Below are 18707 nucleotides of genomic sequence, written 5' to 3' on the forward strand. Positions count from 1 at the left end.
CTTGCTGTGTGATCCTGAGCAAGTTACTGAACTTTTCTGAGCTTTATATTCCTCATTTGTAAAATGAGAACAAATGTGGCTCCTATGACATAGGGTTGTCATGGAGTTTCAGTGACATCACATAACAATCAGGGAAAAAAGAAAAAGCCACAGCCTATCTGTACTCAGTCCAGGGTGCAGATTTTTCTGCTCTGATTACTTACCCTTGATAGACTCCAAATGGACAGACTGGATTCTGGTTCGTTTCTTCTTACCTCTATTGATTCATTCAGTAAACATATTGCATGTACCTATTATGTGCCTACTAGGTGATGAAAAAAGCCGGTAGGGCAGACCCAGACCATGACATTCAAATGCAGCCAGCTCAAAGAATGATTAAACTAAAAGTAGAGCCAAAGTTATTTGGGTGCTCCTCTCCTCTCAGTCTAATCTTTAAAGGTTTCTGCCATGGCCATCCTAATCTACCCTTCCTGATTGGTAGATACTTGTTCTCATACTGTGTTGCAAATGACTACTAATCTCAAAGAAAGGGCCTACAAATGACTGTCCTATAAAGCTGCCTCCTGAAATGCTGCTCCTATGCATAGAAAACAAGAAGGTTCCAGGCAGAAGGGCCCAGAGAAATCAGTCTGAAACCTCTCAGTTCACAGGGGGAAATCAAGCCAGGCAGAAGTGACCCAGATCCAATTAGGGTGACTCAGCCAAGGACACCCAGCCATTATATGTCCCAGCTGGGTAGGCAGCAGAAAATGGCTCTCCCTGCCTCTGGTCCCTGCCCTGCACCATCGGTGTACTGAGCATGTTCTAACTAGGTTGTGCAGTGTCCTAGGGAGACACTAAGGCAGGACAAGAAGTGCCACTGATTAAAAAGAAAGTCTACAGCTCACTGGGCACAGTGGCTCACGCCTGTAATCCCAGCACTTTGGGAGGCTGAGGCAGGCAGATTGCTAGAGCTCAGGAGTTTGAAACCAACCTGGGCAACATGGCGAAACCCTGTCTCTACAAAAAATACAAAAATCAGCATGGCATGGTGGCATGCACCTGTAGTCCCAGCTACTTGGGAGGCTGAGGTTGGAGGATCACTTGAGCCTGAGAGGTGGAGGTTTCAGTGAGCTGAGGTCATATAACTGCACTCCAGCCTGGGTGACACAGCCAAACCTTGTCTCAAAAGAGAAAAAAAAAAAAGCCCATAGCCTAGCAGGGGACATGAAGACACGGTAGACCAAAACCCCTTTGGCTTCATTGATTTGAAATGCTGCCTTCATTGTGTACCAATCTCCAATGTATACGGGACTGCTGTAGACTCTGTTGTTTTACCACTCTCTCTTCCTGCTCCAGCACCATACTGTTTTAAAGACTGTAGTTTTGGCCAGGCGCGGTGGCTCACGCCTATAATCCCAGCACTTTGGGAGGCCGAGACGGGTAGATTACTGGAGGTCAGGAGTTCAAGACCATCCTGGCCAACATGGTGAAACCCCGTCTCTATTAAAAATACAAAATTAGCTGGGTTTGGTGGCATGCGCCTATAATCCCAGTTACTTGGGAGGCTGAGGCAGGAGAATCGGTCGAACCCAGGAGGCAGAGTTTGCAGTGAGCTGAGATCGCACCATTGCACTCCAGCCTGGGCAAAAAGAGTGAAACTCCATCTCAAAAAAAAAAAAAAAAAAAAAAGGACTACAGCATTATTTAAAAATTTTTGGTATGATAAAGGAAGCCCTTTTTTTAATTTTCCAAGAATGTCTTGACTCTTCTTGTATGCTTACTTTTCCAGATGAACTTTTGAGTCAGCTTTTGAGTAACACAGCTATTGAATCTTCTTCAGCACTCTTGTCTATGCCATGCTCCAGGCACTTGAGTAGGGTATTCAGTCCTTGCCCTTGGGAAATCACAAACTAGGTGCAAAGTGTAACCAACCAAGAAGTGTAAAATAGCAATACGAACCTCACACTATGGGTAACAAGAACTAAATGAGTGAGGGGTCCAGACAGACTAAGTGCTGTGTTCCTTGGGGCCAGGCAGGTCATGGAAGGTTCAACAGAGGTGACATTATACAGGACTTTGATGGGTGAGCACCAACTTGTCGGTATAAAATAAATGCTTTGAGTTGAGGAAGTCCGGGAAAGCTTCTTGAAGAAGGAGACACATTTCTCTTGAGAGGCGAGTAAGAGTTTGCCGGGTTCAGAGGATGTGATAAAGGGAGGGATTGCCTTGAACTGGGAAAGTCACAAAAAGGTTCTCTGAAGACATTTTAGATGCCTTTTGAGTTGGAGTCGGGAAGATGCCTGGAAGAGACAATTAAATAAAAAGAATTTTATTACAAAAGTAATACAAGGACATGTCATCTGAACTGGGTTTCGAGAGATGAGTGAGCAGTTCCTGCGGCAGACAAGAGCGGTACCACGAAGTAAGTTGAGGCAGACGCAGAAAAGGCTTCCCGGTCCCGCTCACTCTTTAAGACCTAAGATGCAGGGTCTAAGTGTCCCACCCGTGTGGCTGCGCCCTGTAGTTCCGATTTCCCAGCTTGGGTTAGTCACCGCCAAGTCTCCGAGGGAGAAGACTGCGGCACGGGCGGGCAGAGCTGAGTGCTTTATGTCGGAATCGACCAATGGGATGGCGGCACCCGGTTGCCAGGGCTACGGCCAAGCGGAGGCAGGGCCTCGGCGCCATGGGCGGGGCCTGGCTGGGGTTATATAAGCGTGCTGCAGGCGGAAGGGTGGGCGTGGGGGTCGGTGGCTGCTGGGAGGGCAGGGCGCAGGCCGCGGGACCCGATCCCGGGGGAGCGAGAGAGCGGAGGCGCCGAGGAGTCGATTCACTCGCTGGGGAGACTTATGGGCCGAAGCCGTGTAAATGCGTTTTAAGGCGAGTGCGGAAAGTGGCCTGGGGAGCCTCGGGGAGCGGACGCCCTCCGCTCTGGTGCTGACCTGCCCCCCGGCCCCTTCTGCCTCCTGTCAGCAGGGGCCTCGGCTCCGCAACTGCCACTCCTCCTCGGGGTGTTGCACAAGTTCCGAGGTCACCGGCGACCCCCCCTAGCAGCGCGCCTGGCTCTGGCCCCCGCGAAGGAGGACGGAGCTTGGTAAGGGGCCCTGGGGGATGGGGGGACCTCAGCCCTGCACTCGGTAGGAGTCACTGCACGCGGTAGGAGTCACTCGGACGGAAAAATCCTTGGCCTTCCGTTCAGTCCCAGGAGCTTGCGGCCCCCACCCACCACGTGGCGCCCCCAGGCACGCCTAGAATTCTAGCATGTCAGGATCAGTCCAGCCCCCATTTACAGTTGGGGAAAGTGAGGCTCCGAAGAGGGTCAGAGAGTATCCGAGGTCAAGCAGTAGAGAGCGGACTCGAACTTAAACTCTTACTCTCAGGCTGAGACTCCTTGGCGTGGCCACCGGCTACCCTCTGGGTGGGCGTGGTCAAGACTGGGGGCGCCCTGGAAACTTCCCCACCCAAGTTTCTCAGATTTTCTGTTCCATCTCTCTTTCACTGTTTCCTGAAATCCAGAATTTCAGAACTGAGAAGGCTCTCCAAAACAATTCATCCATTTTACTGGTGGGGACATACAGTGCCTTGTCTCCGTTTGAAATCCGGGATTCTTTATTTTCTCCACCCTTGCCTAATGAACCCCGGGCTTGTGCTGGGGGTGGGTTGTGACGGGATTGGGTTCCCTGGCCTGGGGAGGCGAGTGGGGCAGCGGAGCTGGCCCCCCAGCCGTTCCCTTCATCTCCCCCCGCCCCGCAGTGTGTTGCATACTTTCTAAGGCGGCGGCTGCAGCAGCGGCTCCATCCAGCCCGTCAGCTCCTCCTGCAAGGCATGGCTGGCTACCTGAGTGAATCGGACTTTGTGATGGTGGAGGAGGGCTTCAGTACCCGAGACCTGCTGAAGGAACTCACTCTGGGGGCCTCAGAGGCCACCACGGTGAGGGGCTGGGAATGGGGGTGGGTCCCCGTCCCCTGTACAGATCAGCTGCCTTCTCAGGAAGGGTCCCTAGGGCCCTCATCCTTTCACTTATTTGGTACGCAATCCTTGCTATTTGCAAGAGAGGGGCTCAATTTATCCCCAATTCTTGGTCCTTGCCCCCAAACCTCCCCTCCTATGTTGCCTTTCTACCCAGTCCTCCAAGGTCAGAAACCGGCGATTCCTGTCCTGCTGCCCCCTCTCCCTCACCGCCCACATCTAGGCATTACCAAGCCCTGTGAATTCTGCCTCCTTAAATAACCCTCCAATGTGCTTATGTGGAACCTCATTTTCTAGCTTAGTCTTCCTCTCTCCAAAGGCCCCCTGATCTCCTCCCTGTCTCATGCCACCCCCTCCAAATGTATCATAGTCCTGTTCAATATCAGAATTTGGCATTTCCCCACTGCCTACAGGATCAAGTCAGAGCTTCCCTGCCTCCATAGCCCCATTCCCAGTTTTCCCCACTCCCAGTTTTCCCCACAGTATATATTATGCTCCTTCGAGCTGAATGACTAATTTTGCGTTTCCCAATGATGCCGTGTGCCCTATTACCATGCCTTTGCCCAGGCTATTCCTTCTGCCTGTAGCATCCTTCTCTCAGCCTTTCCCCTCTTTAGCCCTTTCTAGTCATTCCTTGCTTCTCATCAGTGTTGCCTTTTCCTGATCGCCCCAGGCAGATTTTGTATTTTCTTTCTCCATGCCCCCGCACTGCACCTTGTAGAAACTGCCATCTAACATCTACTGAGTGGACTCGTAAGTACTTAAGGGGTTCCTTTTCTTCCAGACTCAAGCTCCTTCAGAGCAACAGTACTGTTTGGTCATCTCTGTCTCTTAGCATAATGTTTGGCACCAACTGGGCATGAGTAAAAAAGTGTTGCATGAAAGGGAAACTGAGTCTCAGGGAAGGAACTCTGGAAGGGTCCCTTCCACATTTAAGTAATGTGGTCTCACCCACAGCCTCATACATGTTTGGCCTTTAGCACATCTGCAATGAACAGTTGTCCATAGGCATCGGTTGCAGTGTCAGTGGGATGAGCTTAAGGCTTCATCGAACACCTGTGTTTGGAAGGCAATGAGCTGTAGGTCACAGCTTCTGCCTTTAGGGAATTTACCCTTTTCTAGAATGGACGGATGCATATGCAGTTCTGATACCTTGGAAGCACGTGCAAATGCTGTGGGAGCATCTAAAAGCAGAGTTGCCTTATTGGTTTGGGGAAGGTGGCATTTGAGTGAAACTTTAAGGATTTTGCCAGACACAGGAGTGGGAATGGTATTCTGCAGAGCTCATGGTGGGAACAAAGGTTTGAACGTGGGAAAATGATCCAACCTACAGCTGGAGTTTTAGCCGCATTGAGGGGAGGGGTTGGGGCTAGATCACAGAGCCTTGAATGCCAGACTGAGGAGTTTGCCTTCTGTCGTGTAGGCTTGGGGAGGCCCAGAACACTTTACAGCAGGGTAGCTCTGTGGCCAGAACTGAACCTGGGTCAGGTACTTGGAAGGATCATGGATGGCATGCACAGGGTGGGAGCTGGATGGGGTCTCATATTCATCCACTTCTTGTCATTCAGGACGAGGTCGCTGCCTTCTTCGTGGCTGACCTGGGTGCCATAGTGAGGAAGCACTTTTGCTTTCTGAAGTGCCTGCCACGAGTCCGGCCCTTTTACGCTGTCAAGTGCAACAGCAGCCCAGGTGTGCTGAAGGTTCTGGCCCAGCTGGGGCTGGGCTTCAGCTGTGCCAACAAGGTGAGCCCCGCCCCCACGGTGCACTGACCCTCCATGCCCACTCAACACACACATGGCCAGGCTAGTGCAGGTAGGTGGGCTCTGGGGAGCAAGAGGTACCTGCAGTTGGTCCTTGCCCTCTGGGAAGACCACCCACTCAGGAGGGGTCTCAAGAGATGAGGGAGGGAGAAACGAGCATGGAATTTGTCAGCCTTGAAGTTCCAGATTGGAATCTTCTGCGTCCCTGGTAGAAAGCTCATCTTTTTAATGGAGATTTGCAAATTTGTTTGGCACAGAGCTATACATGATGTTCTTCTAATTAAAACAAAACCAACATATCTCCATATTGTTGGTTTCTTTTCTTTTTCCTTTTATAATCATAATAATGTGTGATGGTGCATTTTCTTAACTAGTCCTTGTAGTTTTGTTGTTGCCACCAATTCTGTCTTTCTAATTTGATTTCTGCCGTTGTCTTCATTCCCTCCTGCTCTCTTTAGATTTATTTTTTTCATTTTTTGAGACGGAGTCTTGCTGTCACCCAGGCTGGAGTGCAGTGGTGCCATCTTGGCTCACTGCAACCTTCACCTCCCGAGTTCAAGCAATTCTCCTGCCCTCAGCCTCCCAAGTAGCTGGGATTACAGGCATGCACCACCACACACGGCTAATTTTTTGATATTTTCAGTAGAGACAGGCATGTTGGCCAGGCTGATCTCAAACTCCTGACCTCAGGTGATCCACCTGCCTCGGCCTCCCAAAGTGCTGGGTTTACAAGCGTGAGCCACCGCGCATGGCCACTTTAGATTAACTTTGCTTATCTACTGTCGTTCAGTATCCACTGAACTCCTATAATGTGGTAGTCACTGTGCTAGGCAGGGCTAGCAATACAGAATTGATAGACTGCTGTCCTTGAGTTGAATGCTTAGTTTATTTCCATTCTGTCCTTGCTAGATAAAAGCCTTTAAGCTATAAAGTTTCAACTAAGTAGAGCTTTGAAAGTATCTCATTTATTAATTCAGCAAATATTAGTTGGGCATTTCCTCTGAGGCCAAGTGCTATTCTAGGTGGGGATTTGGCAGTGAGCAAAATAAAACAACAAAAGCCCTTCCTTCATGGAGCTTGTTTACAAAAAAAAACACATTAAATAATGAAAATATGTAGTATTTTAGATGGAAAATGCTGTAGAGAGAAAGCAGGAAAGGGAAGTAAGGAATATTGGGAGAGAGGATTGTACTTTTAGATAGTTTGACCAGGGAAGGGTTCACTGAGACTTGAATACAGACCCAAAAGAGCCAACGGATCAAGCCAGGTGGATAACCAGGGAAAGGGCATTTCAGGCAGCAGGAACAGCAAGCGCAGAGGCCCTGAGGTGGGAGCAAGTCCAGTGGGCACTGGTTTGTGATAGTGTCCTTAGCACCATTTTCTTGGTGGTTAGTAATGGTTGCTTAATATGGCTGGATGTTGTGAGGAGAGTTCTAGAAAGGACTCCTGGAGTCCTGGGCAGGATGACAGGGCTGGAGCGACTCCAGGTTGGGGAGAGGTGTGCATTTGGCTGGGATGGTTAGAACGAGCAGGTTAACCTGTATCAGGGACCGAATGTTAACGCCTTTCATGGTAGATGAAGTGCTTCCCCTTGTCTTTGGTTTAGTTTTTTTTTTTTTTTTTGAGACGGAGTCTCGCTCTGTCGCCCAGGCTGGAGTGCAGTGGCTGGATCTCAGCTCACTGCAAGCTCCGCCTCCCGGGTTTACACCATTCTCCTGCCTCAGCCTCCCGAGTAGCTGGGACTACAGGCGCCCGCCACCTCGCCCGGCTAGTTTTTTGTATTTTTTAGTAGAGACGGGGTTTCATTGTGTTAGCCAGGATGGTCTTGATCTCCTGACCTCGTGATCTGCCCGTCTCGGCCTCCCAAAGTGCTGGGATTACAGGCTTGAGCCACCGCGCCTGGCCTTGTCTTTGGTTTAGTTCAAGCTCTGCACACCTCGTTTTGTGCATGTCTTCCATGAAGCTCTGTGAGGCACACAGCAGGAGAGACGGCTGCTCTACAGTTGAGGAAACTGTGGGGTCAGCCGTCTGTGGGTAGCACAGCCAGGATGTCCACACTTCCCATTTCTTCCTACAGTGCCCTGGGCCTCCACGTGGGATGAGAAGGAGCAGGATCCTTTCAGTTCCCGAGGTCTAGGGTGAACAACAGGACCAAACCCCACTGCCTAGAGTTTTCTGCTTCAGGAACCCCAGGGGGAGGGGCTCAGTTCTCTAGAAGAAAGGGCAGAGTGGAGTGTTAAGGCTCAGGGAGACCTTGATGACAACAGGGACTGGAGAAGTATGTGCCCTTTGCTGAGTGCGTCTGTTGTGTCAGGCACTTTGCCAACTGTTTTCTGTACATGATCTCATTTTACTCTTGCAACAGCCCTGTGAGGTAATTATTATTTTTTTAATGGGGATTCTGACCATAGCCTGGTGAGGACACATTTAACGTATAAGGAAATAAGAGATGGAGGTTCCGTACCAGGGTGGTGGCAGCTTGAGTCCTGCTGAGTTGCCTTGGACTCTGTCTTTTCCAAGGTCGCTAAGGAGAGGATAGTTGAGCTGAGATTCAGCCAGCGATGGATGCCCTCAGCCAACTGCAGGGGCAAGGAGAGACCTAAGCCCCCTCCCTGCGATGGGATCACGCAGACCTTTTGGTGCACTTCTGGAGAGGTGGCTCCTGGACTTAACAGCTTTTCTTGGAAGGCCAAGGCTGCCCTCTTCTGGTCGGCCATAGCAGGTGGCCATGCTTAACAGCGTTGTGCCTTAGTGGACACTGACCAAGGGCCTGGCATGAGCTAGGGCTGGATGTGCAGACAGGCACGCATTGGACAGGTGCCGGGGCCATGGCTTGCTCAGGGACTCTGGTCTACCTATGCCACCTGCCCGAGGACCACTGTGTCATCTTCCCTGCCCCCATCCCTTGCCCTCTCTTTCTGTCTCCCTCAGTATCTTCCCATCTTAAAAAGGCTTTGCTGGACACCACATCCTCTTCCAGCCCAATCCGTTGCTCTCTTTTTGTGACCAAACTCGACCGAGTTGTCTGCAGTCACCTGTCCGCCCCCATTTTTTCTTTCCTTCAGCACTCCTTCCTTAAGCCATTGGTTCTCAGCCTCCACTTTCACTACTCCAAAGAATTTTCTCTTACCAACATCCCCAGTGATCCGCAGGATCCAGTGAGCACTTTACTTTAAACATGGATTGTCAACTAATAATACATATCAAATAACACATTGATTCATTCACCCCAAAATAAACTAGGACATTAGCTTTATGTCTCCATAGATAATCACCAGCATGGTTTTGGTGGATGTGTAGTATTTTTTTTTTTTTTTTTTGAGATGGAGTCTTGCTCTGTCTCTCAGGCTGGAGTGCAGTGGCATGATCTTTGCTCACTGCAACCTCTGCCTCCCAGGTTCAAGCAATTCTCCTGCCTCAGCCTCCCGAGCAGCTGGGATTACAGGTGCCTGCCACCACGCCCAGCTACTTTTTTGTTTCTTTAGTAGAGACGGGGTTTTACCATGTTGGCTAGGCTGGTCTTGAACTCCTGACCTCATGATCTACCTGCCTCGGCCTCCCAAAGTGCTGGGACTACAGGCGTGAGCCACCGCACCTGGCCAGCAAGGTGTTCTTTAAAAAAAAAAAAGACTCAACAGTAACATATGGTCCTACTTTTAAAGGCTTCAGAAGTGTATAAGATGAAAGAGAACACGGCTTCGACCCCACCTCATCAGGCACTTCTTACAGCTGAGACAGCTCCTTCCCATCCAGACACAAGCTGTGAGACAAGATTTGCATTTACAGGAATAGCTTTCTAATCTGCATATTGTTCTTCATCCCCTGGAAACGTTCTCCATCCTCACCTCTGCAGGTCCTGGGAACCATCTCTCCTCGTCTTCTGCCACTCTCTAAATGGTAGCATTCTTCTGAATTCTTAGACCTCCCTGTCTTGTAAACCCTCCTTCTCCTCAGAAGAAGAAGGGTTATCTCCTCCCATGGCTTTAAATACCATCAATATGCCACTGCTTCCCACATTTTAATCTCCAGCTCAGACCTATATATCCAGTTGACTTGATACGAGGAGATGCCTGGAACCTGGCATGTTCAAATGCGCTCCTGATGTCCCCCTTCCCCCTCATGAAGGGCCCCCTCAGTCTGCTGGGTGTGGGAGTTCCCTCTGACGTCCTCCTCCTCATCACCACGTGCAATCTGTCACCCAGCTTGCCAGCCCTGCCTCCAGAACACATCTCCCCACTTTTCTGGAGCTGGCTCTGTCATCTCCCCCAGGGCGATGGTGATAGCCACTGACTATCACAGTCTATTCCTCCAGAATCCTCTTGGGCCCTCCCTCAGGTAGCCAGATAGGCATTGTAGATGTTGTATTTAAAATGCAAATCTGACCATGTTATTTCCCTTCCTAACCCTTTAGACTCTTTCCCATCATATACAGGGTAAAACATGTTTCCTTGGCAGCTCTGCCCCCCTCTCTCTGACCTCATTGTCCTCACTGTGCTAACTTGCTCTGCTCGAGCCACTCCAGCATTCTCTGTTCCTTGATCAGGCTGAAGTGCTCAGCACCGCTTGCCTCAGAACCTCTGCACAGGCCACTTCCTCTACTGGAAATATTCTTAGATTCTTTCCTTCCCTCTTGGCTTGGCTGAGGCCTCCTGCAGGGCTCAGTTTAAATATCTGAGCCTGAGGTTGTCCTTTGCCCCTCACACCCAGGTCTCTTGCAGCACGTACTTTTTCTTCCCAGCTCTTAACCACTTGTAATTCCATCATTATTTGGTGCTCATTTGGGACTGCCATGCCTGTCTTCCCCACCAGCCTGAAAGCTCCATGGTCTCAGAAAGCCTCTGTGCTTTAGTCACCACTTGTTTTATTAACACCTATCACAGAGCCTGGCAACTCAACAGATGCTCAAAAGATACCCGTCAGTGCAGCATTGAGGTTGCATTTCCTGTTCTAGCAGTGAAGTTAAGAGCTGGTGTGCTAAGGGCTGACAGTTAGAATCCCATCTGTGCCACTTAAAAGCTGTGTGACTTTGGACAAATCACTTAACCTCCCTGAACCTCTGTTCCCTACCTTATAAGATTATTAGTAAGGTTAAATGAGAATGTATATAAAATACTTAATGCAGTGACTGGCACAGGATATGCCTACAGTGAATGACAACACTTATTTAAATATTTATAATTAGGCTGAGTGCCGTGGCTCACACCTGTAATCCCAGCACTTTGGGAGGCCAAGGCAGGAGGACTGCTTGAGCCCAGGAGTTGCCCAGCCTGGGCGACGTAGTGAGACCCTGTCTCTATTTAAAACATATATATATTTTTAAAAATTTAAAGAATTATAATCAAAGCTCAATCACAGGTCCCCAAAGTGCTAACACTGCTTCTTCCTCTCACATCATGTGGTGAGGCAGGGAACAAAAACGCAGGTCCACATCCACTCAGATTCGGGGTGGGCCACATCTGCCCCTGGGAAGCAAGCTGTGGTGGCAGCAAGCCCAGCTCTGGAGCTTGACCTTTGTGTGCCACTCTGCTACTGATTGACTGTGTCACCACAGACAGGTGGACCTAGCTGAACTCAATTTCGTCCTCCATGAAATGTAGCCAGTAAATATTTCATAGCATAGTCGTTGGGATTAAATGAAATAGTGCTTATAAATATCTAGTGCTGAAAAGTTGCTAAATTAACATTAGACTCTTATTACAAAATGAGAATGGCTAAAAATGACTCTTATGCCTCTCACCATGTTTCAGAACTGGCTCTCTCTTCTCTTGTTTATTCATGGAGAGTCAGACTTGAATTCGAAAATTCATTCTGCCACCTATTTGCTGCATAGCCTTTCTGAGCATCAGTTTCCTTCTCTCTAGATTGGAGCTAATACCCATTTGAATGGGTTCTTTCCAAGGACGGACTAAAAGGGTGAATCCAAAGTAGGGGTTGGCAAACTATGGACAGAGGGCCAAATCCAGCCCCCCACCTGATTTTATGAAGTTTTACTGGCTCACAGCCACATTCATTCAATTATGCTTTGGCTGTGGCTGTTCTGGTGCTACAAAGGCAGTTGAGAAGTTGTGACAGAGACTGTGTGGCTCGCGAAGCCTAAAATATTTACTCTGGTTCTTTATAGAAAAAGTATGCTAACACCTGATGTAAAACATCTAATTCAGGGCCTGCTTGTGGCAGGTGCTGAATGAACACAGTTGCTGTCATCATCATCATGATCTTCATCATCGTCATCATCATCATTTGTTCGTATCATTAATGCAGCAATCAGTTGCACCCATGTTCTGCAAAGGGGATGAGGAGGAGGCCCCAAGAGGAGCAGGGCTGAGCCAGCACACCCTGCACACTCAGCACAGGGCTGTGCACAGAGTAGGCCTTTGGAGTGGGGTGATCTCTGTCCAAAAGACCCTTGGTCTGGTGGACTTTCTAATACACCAGCAACATATTTATTATTTATTAAGTTGACAAAAAATAAAAATTGTACATATTTATGGTGTACAACATGATGTTTTGATATATGTACGTGTTGTGGAATGGTTAACAAGCTAATTAGGCATTCACTCACATACTTACCTTTTTTTTGTGGGGAGAACCCCTAAGGTCTATTCTCTTAGCAATTTCCAAGTGTACCATATGTTGTTATTAACTATAGTCACCACGATGCACATTAGATCTCTTGAGCTTAATTTTCCTGACTAAAACTTTGTATCCTTTGAACAACTTCTTCCCACTGCCCCTTCGCCATCGACCCCAACTACCATTCTAGGCTGCTTCTCTGAGTTTGACATTTTTAGATTCCACATATAAGTGAGGTCATGCATGTTTGTCTTTCTGTGCCTGGCTTATTTCACTTAACATGATGTCCTTCAGGCTCATCCATATTGCTGTGAATGACAGGATTTCCTGCGTTTTTAAGGTTTAATAATATTCCATTGTGTATGTGGATCACATTTTCTTTATCTGTTCATCTGTGATGGACACTTAGGTGGCTTGCATATCTTGGCGATTTTGGATAATGCTGCACTGAACATGGGAGTGCAGATATCTCCTCTACACATTGATTTCCTTTCCTTTGGATGTATAACCAGTACTGGATTGCTGGATCATACAGTAGTTGGTAGTTCTATTTTTTGAGATGGAGTCTGGCTCTGTCACCCAGGCTAGAGTGCAGTGGCGCAATCTCGGCTCACTCCAGCCTCCACCTGCTGGGTTCAAGTGATTCTCCTGCCTCAGCCTCCTGAGTAGCTGGAACTACAGGCATGCACTACCATGCCTGGCTGATTTTTTGTATTTTTAGTAGAGATGGGGTTTCACCATGTTTCCCAGACTGGTCTCAAGCTCCTGGCCTCTAGTGATCTGCCCGCCTCGGCCTCTCAAAGTGTTGGGGTTACAGGCGTGAGCCACTGTGCCCTGTCCTATTTTTAGGTTTTTTTGAGGAACCGCCATACTGTTTTCCAGTAATATTTAAACATTTAAATTTGCCAGAAAAATGTGTCAGAAGCCTGTTGTCAGGGCTACCATGAGTCCATATAATGCCTTTGTGAAAATTAGAAAATGTACCCTTAAGACACTTAATCGTTATAATAAATATACTGATTTTCTTAGAATGAGATGCTTTACTGCCAGGAAGTTGTAATAAATATACAAATCTACTCTGTGTTCATTCTGAATGGGACCCCCCATCCCCCAGGATTGTGCAGTGCACCACCTGCATGGCTGTACATGGCAGCCCTGCTTATCAAAAATGGTGAATCCTTGTAACTCCTGATTTCTATGTATCTGTTGTCTTAGAGCAAGGCCCACCTGTTACGGGCCTCCCTATGCATAGCTATGACTTTGCCCTCATCTGTGCTTCCTTGGGTTCCATGGGCCAGCAGGCTCTGGTGCCTCCTTACCACCACCTTTGGGGCCCAATAGGCAGAGATGGAGTTGGTCCAGCATATTGGAGTCCCTGCCAGTAAGATCATCTACGCCAACCCCTGTAAGCAAATTGCACAGATCAAATATGCTGCCAAGCATGGGATCCAGCTGCTGAGCTTTGACAATGAGATGGAGCTGGCAAAGGTGGTAAAGAGCCACCCCAGTGCCAAGTAAGCTGAGAACCACTCATGGGGAGGCTGGGCTGTGGGGAGGCTGGGCTGTGGTGAGGCTGGGCTGTGGGGAGGCTGGGCTATGGGGAGGCTGGGCTGAGGGGAGGCTGGGCTGTGGAGAGCCTGGGCTGTGGGGAGGCTGGGCTGGCGAGGCTGGGCTGAGGGGAGACTGGGCTGTGGGAAGGCTGGGCTGTGGAGTGAGGGTGGGGGTGGGGTGAGGGGGTGGAGCTGGGGCAGGTCACCCTGTCCTGGACCCAGTCACAGTTGCAGGAGGTTGGGGTAGGTTCTCCTAGACTGAACCCAGGATGCTAGGGTTTAGCTGGAACAAAGGCAGAAATAACTGGTTAAAGCCCCAGGCAGAGTGAGACCCATGTGTTATGGAAGCCAAAGTCACAGGCTTGAGAGAGTTGAGGGAGTGGTCAGGAAAGCTTCAAGAAGCAAGTGGCATTTGAAGTGGGCCTTGAGGAATGAATAGAATTTGGAGAGGGCATAAAAGTGAACTGCATAAGCAAACGCACTAAGGTTGGAAACAGCATGGGGCATTTAAGAGTAAGCAGAAACTTAGTGTGACTGCAGCATGCTATGTGCAGGGGGTGAAGGAGATCCTGGTCAGGGGTGTGGACCCGATGCAAATGGACTTTCGAAGGGGTCAGGGCTGGATGTTTTGCTCTGACTGTGCCTTTTACACGATTACTGGACACCCTTGGACTTCCCAGGAGGGGCCTTCCGGTGAAGGGTTGGGGGGCAGGTGATGGGCCACTCTAGTCCAAAGCAGCTTCCATCGTGTTAATGGGTCCTTCTTAAGGCTTTGTTTAAAAATGGTTCCTCTCATACATGACAAGTTTGAAAGCTCTGACTGGTGTGGAGACTGATTTGGAGGGACTGGAGCTGCCCCAGGAGAGTTGGTGAGGTCTGGACAAGGGCAGGGGCTACAGGAATGGGTCCAGGGACATTTAAGGAATGGATTGGATAGGACTTGAAGGTTGATTGGCTGTGTAGGGAGAGGGAGGGGTCAGGGAGCCTGTGGGGTTGGGTGGCTCTGAGCCATGTAGCTCATAGCCCTTGATTGAGAGATATGGCTGGGGCGGGGTGACAGGGTTTGTCCAGCAGAGGGGCACTGCGTGTCTCATCAGGATGGTTCTGTGCATTGCTACTGATGACTCCCACTCCCTGAGCCGCCTGAGCCTGAAGTTTGGAGTGTCACTGAAATCCTGCAGACACCTGCTTGAAAATGCGAAGAAGAGCCATGTGGAGGTGGTGGGTGTGAGGTGAGCACTGGGAACCCCTGCCATCCCCTGCCACACCAGGCTCCCTGCCTCTTTCCCAGGAATTAATTCTGTAAGAGACCTTCCCCAGAGCCTCCCAGCAGGGCCTGTCCCTGGGCCTGGAATTCTGCCATTTGAGAATTTCCTCTGTTTGAAAAGGAAGTTTGGAATGGTCCCTTCCCCAGCCCCAGGGTCCCCAGAAGGTCTTGTCCTAGGAAGTTCCATCCAGGGACCTGGCTTTGAGGGAGTTTTACCAGCCTGTAGGACAAAGGTTTTGCAGCTGCACTCTTGAGGGGCTCGTTTTCTTTTCTTTTTTTTTTGAGATAGGGTCTCACTCTGTCACCTAGGCAGGCTGGAGTGCAGTGGCATGATCATGGGTTTCTGCAGCCTTGACCTCCTAGGCTCAAGCAATTCTCTCTCCCACCTCAGCCTCCCAATTAGCTGTGACCACAGGCATGCATTACCACACCTGACTAATTTTTATTTGTTGTAGAGATGGGGGCTCACTCTATTGCTCAGGCTGGTCTCAAACTCCTGGGCTCAAGCAATCCTCTTGCCTTGGCCTCCAAAAGTTCTGGGATTACAGGTGTGAGCCACTGCACCCAGCTGTGTGCCTCTTTTCTTACAGGGATATGGAAGGGGTAATAATGAACTACCTAATGAACAATGAACTACCTAATATAGGACTTTGTTTATTCTGTACTTAGGATGTGCCAGCTGCTGTGCTAAGTGCTTCATGCACATTATCTCTCAGCTTTGTGTGGTGTGGGTCTTGTCCCCGCATTATAGGTGGGGAAACTAAAACAAAGCTGAGTAAGCTGCCAAGGCCACCCTGCTGACTGGGAGGCACAGCCAGATCTGGTTGACTTGGGGGTCCTGGCTCTCATCCCAGAAGGAGGGATGGGAGGAGCACCAAGTGCCAGGAGACCTTGGATCGAGCCTCCTGTCCACTCCTCCCTTGCCATATGGCCCTTGGCAACCCATTTAACATTTCAGGCCCTCAGTCACTGCATCTGTAAAATGGGCATACTGTCTCATGTGCCTGCCCAATGTCACTCTTGGCTGGGGCTCAGGTGGTGGCACTTGGAGCCCTGCATGTCAGCCGAGGCTCTTCCTTTCTTCCCAGTTTTCACATTGGCAGTGGCTGTCCTGACCCTCAGGCCTATGCTCAGTCCATCGCAGATGTCCGGCTCGTGTTTGAAATGGGCACCGAGCTGGGTCACAAGATGCACGTTCTGGACCTTGGTGGCGGCTTCCCTGGCACAGAAGGGGCCAAAGTGAGATTTGAGGAGGTAACCCTGGAGCTGGGAGTGTCGTGCTGGGCTCTATGATGGGGGAGGGGGATATGGAGGGATTAGATGATCGGAGGGAGACCACTGTGCGTGGGTCCTATGCACTGCATGCCGTGCTTGGTGCTTACCTGGGTGATCTCACTGCTTATTAACCCTGTGCTACAGCTGAGCAAGCCGAGGCTCACAGAGCTTACATCGCTTTCTAAACCCAAAGCCACCTGGTCGATCTCACTACTTATTAACTCTGTGCTACAGCTGAACAAGCTGAGGCTCACAGAAGTTGCATCACTTTCCGAGCCCAAAGCAGAACCTGGTTCTGCCTGCCATGCACTTCACCAGCCAATTGGAGGCATAACCAGGACACATTTACATAAGTCATAAGGTTCTTTAAGGGGCGGGATAGGCCTCTTCACCCTCAGGTGGGCTGATGAGAAATCAGGTGGGAAGGCAGGGAAAGGAAAACCAACCTTTGGTCTGCTCCCTGTCCATTCTCCTCCATTCCCTTTTCCTTACCCACTGTGAGGTGAAGCCAAGAAAAATGTGTCCTAGCAGTTCCCACTGCAACCACTAGAGGTCGCCTCTTCTTGGAAGGCGCCTCGTTCAGGAATACCAACATCTAGGAATTGACTTTACAGAAATAATTTGGGATAGTCTCAAAGAATTTGCCTCAAAGATGACAGTTCTAGCTTTGTTCATAACAGAAGTCCAATGGACTTCCCTGGTCCATCTAATGCTCAGGATTGGTTAAATTATGGTACATTCTTTTGATGAAAACATTTACTTAATGTAGGGAGGTCATTCACAGTCTATTAAGTAAAACAGGTTCTAAAAACATATACAGAGACCTATCATGGTTATAATAAAAAATAGTGTTCGTATAAAAAGTAATTAAAGACACTACTCCAAAAGGTTAACAATAATTAGATTCATCTAGGTGATAGAATTAGGAGTGATTTTTATCTTTTTCCTCTTCTGTATTTTCTGAATTTTCTGTAATCAAGTGTATTACAGTTGACCTTTGAACAACGTAGAGCTTAGGAGCAGCGACCCCTACACACTCAAAAATCTGCATATAATTTTTGATTCCCCCAAAACTTAGCTACTATCGCCTGCTGTTGACAAGAAGCCTTAATGATAACATAAACAACCAATTAACAGATATTTTATGTGATATGTATTACATACTGTATTCTTACAATAAAGTAAGCTACAGGAAAAAAAATATGTGTATATATATATATATTTTTTGAGACAGGGTCTCACTCTATCTATCACCCAGGCAGGAGTGCAGTGGCATGATCTCGGCTCACTGCAACCTCCGCCTCCCGGGTTCAAGGGATTCTTGTGTCTCAGCCTCCCAAGTAGCTGGGATTACAGGTGCAAGCCACCATGTCAGCTATTTTTTGTATTTTTAGTAGAGACAGGGTTTCACCATGTTGGCCAGGCTGATCTCGAACTGACCTCAAGTGATCTGCCCACCTCAGCCTCCCAAAGGGAGGGAGATTATAGGCATGAGCCACCATGCCTGACCAGAAATAAAATATTATTAAGAAAATCATAAGGAATGGAAAATGTATTTACTATTTATTAAGTGGAAGTGGATCATCATAAAGGTCTTTGTCCTCATTGTCTTCAAGTTAAGTAAGCTGAGGAGGAGGAGGAGGAAGAGGAGGGCTTGGTCTTGCTGCCTCAGGGTGGCAGAGTCAGAAGAAAATCCATGCATAAGTGGACCCACACAGTTCAAACCTGTGTTGTTCAAGGATCAGCTGTATTTAACAAACTGGTTATTTATGAAAGAAAGATCCACATCAGGGCTTCTGGAATCTGAGTACCAACTGTGATATGAAGAGTGCCCCTTCCCATCGTGGGGCCATGAAGGAGGGTGATTTACACAAGCATGAGGCTGTCTACCGGAGGGTGATTTACACAAGCATGAGGCTCTCTTCCCAGCTCTGTCCCCCTCCTACCTTCTTGGCCAGCTGTCCACAGTTACCAGCTGGAGCCTTAGCAGTGCCAAATCCTTCTTCCGGAAATCAAAGCAGCTTTCAAGAAATAGACTTGGATCTGTAGCAAGTCTTCAGCATAAAGCCCACATTTCTTTTTTTTTTTTTGAGATGGAGTCTGTGTCACCCAGGCTGGAGTATGGTGGCTGTAACCTCCACCTCCCGGGTTCAAGCGATTCTCCTGCCTCAGCCACCCGAGTAACTGGGACTACAGGCATGCGCCAACACGCCCAGCTAATTTTTTTTTAGTAGAGACGGGGTTTGGGGTTTCACTGTATTAGCCAGGATGATCTCGATCTCCTGATCTCTTGATCTGCCTACCTCGGCCTCCCAAAATGCAGGGATTACAGGC

General features: G+C 49.0%; 1 protein-coding gene across 9 annotated transcripts in view; it reads left to right on the top strand.

Annotated features, from left to right (window-relative positions):
* Window positions 1-2677: 2677 nt before the first annotated feature.
* The window catches only part of AZIN2 (antizyme inhibitor 2), a 41612-nt gene continuing 25582 nt past the window's right edge, over window positions 2678-18707 (top strand). Inside the window, exons 1-8 of one of the 9 annotated variants that reach the window (XM_025390977.1) lie at window positions 2678-2859; window positions 2953-3073; window positions 3185-3397; window positions 3733-3909; window positions 5517-5690; window positions 13623-13795; window positions 14929-15063; window positions 16187-16352. In XM_025390977.1, the coding sequence (XP_025246762.1) occupies window positions 3805-3909; window positions 5517-5690; window positions 13623-13795; window positions 14929-15063; window positions 16187-16352 (753 nt within the window). In that variant the 5' untranslated portion in view covers window positions 2678-2859; window positions 2953-3073; window positions 3185-3397; window positions 3733-3804. Of the gene's footprint in view, window positions 3074-3184; window positions 3398-3732; window positions 3910-4070; window positions 5691-13622; window positions 13796-14891; window positions 15064-16186; window positions 16353-18707 lie in introns of those variants that run through there. The other 8 variants (XM_025390985.1, XM_025390993.1, XM_025391010.1 and 5 more) reach the window with 8 other exon arrangements.

Source organism: Theropithecus gelada, chromosome 1 (genome assembly GCF_003255815.1).
Source record: "Theropithecus gelada isolate Dixy chromosome 1, Tgel_1.0, whole genome shotgun sequence".
Classification (NCBI taxonomy): Eukaryota; Metazoa; Chordata; class Mammalia; order Primates; family Cercopithecidae; genus Theropithecus; species Theropithecus gelada.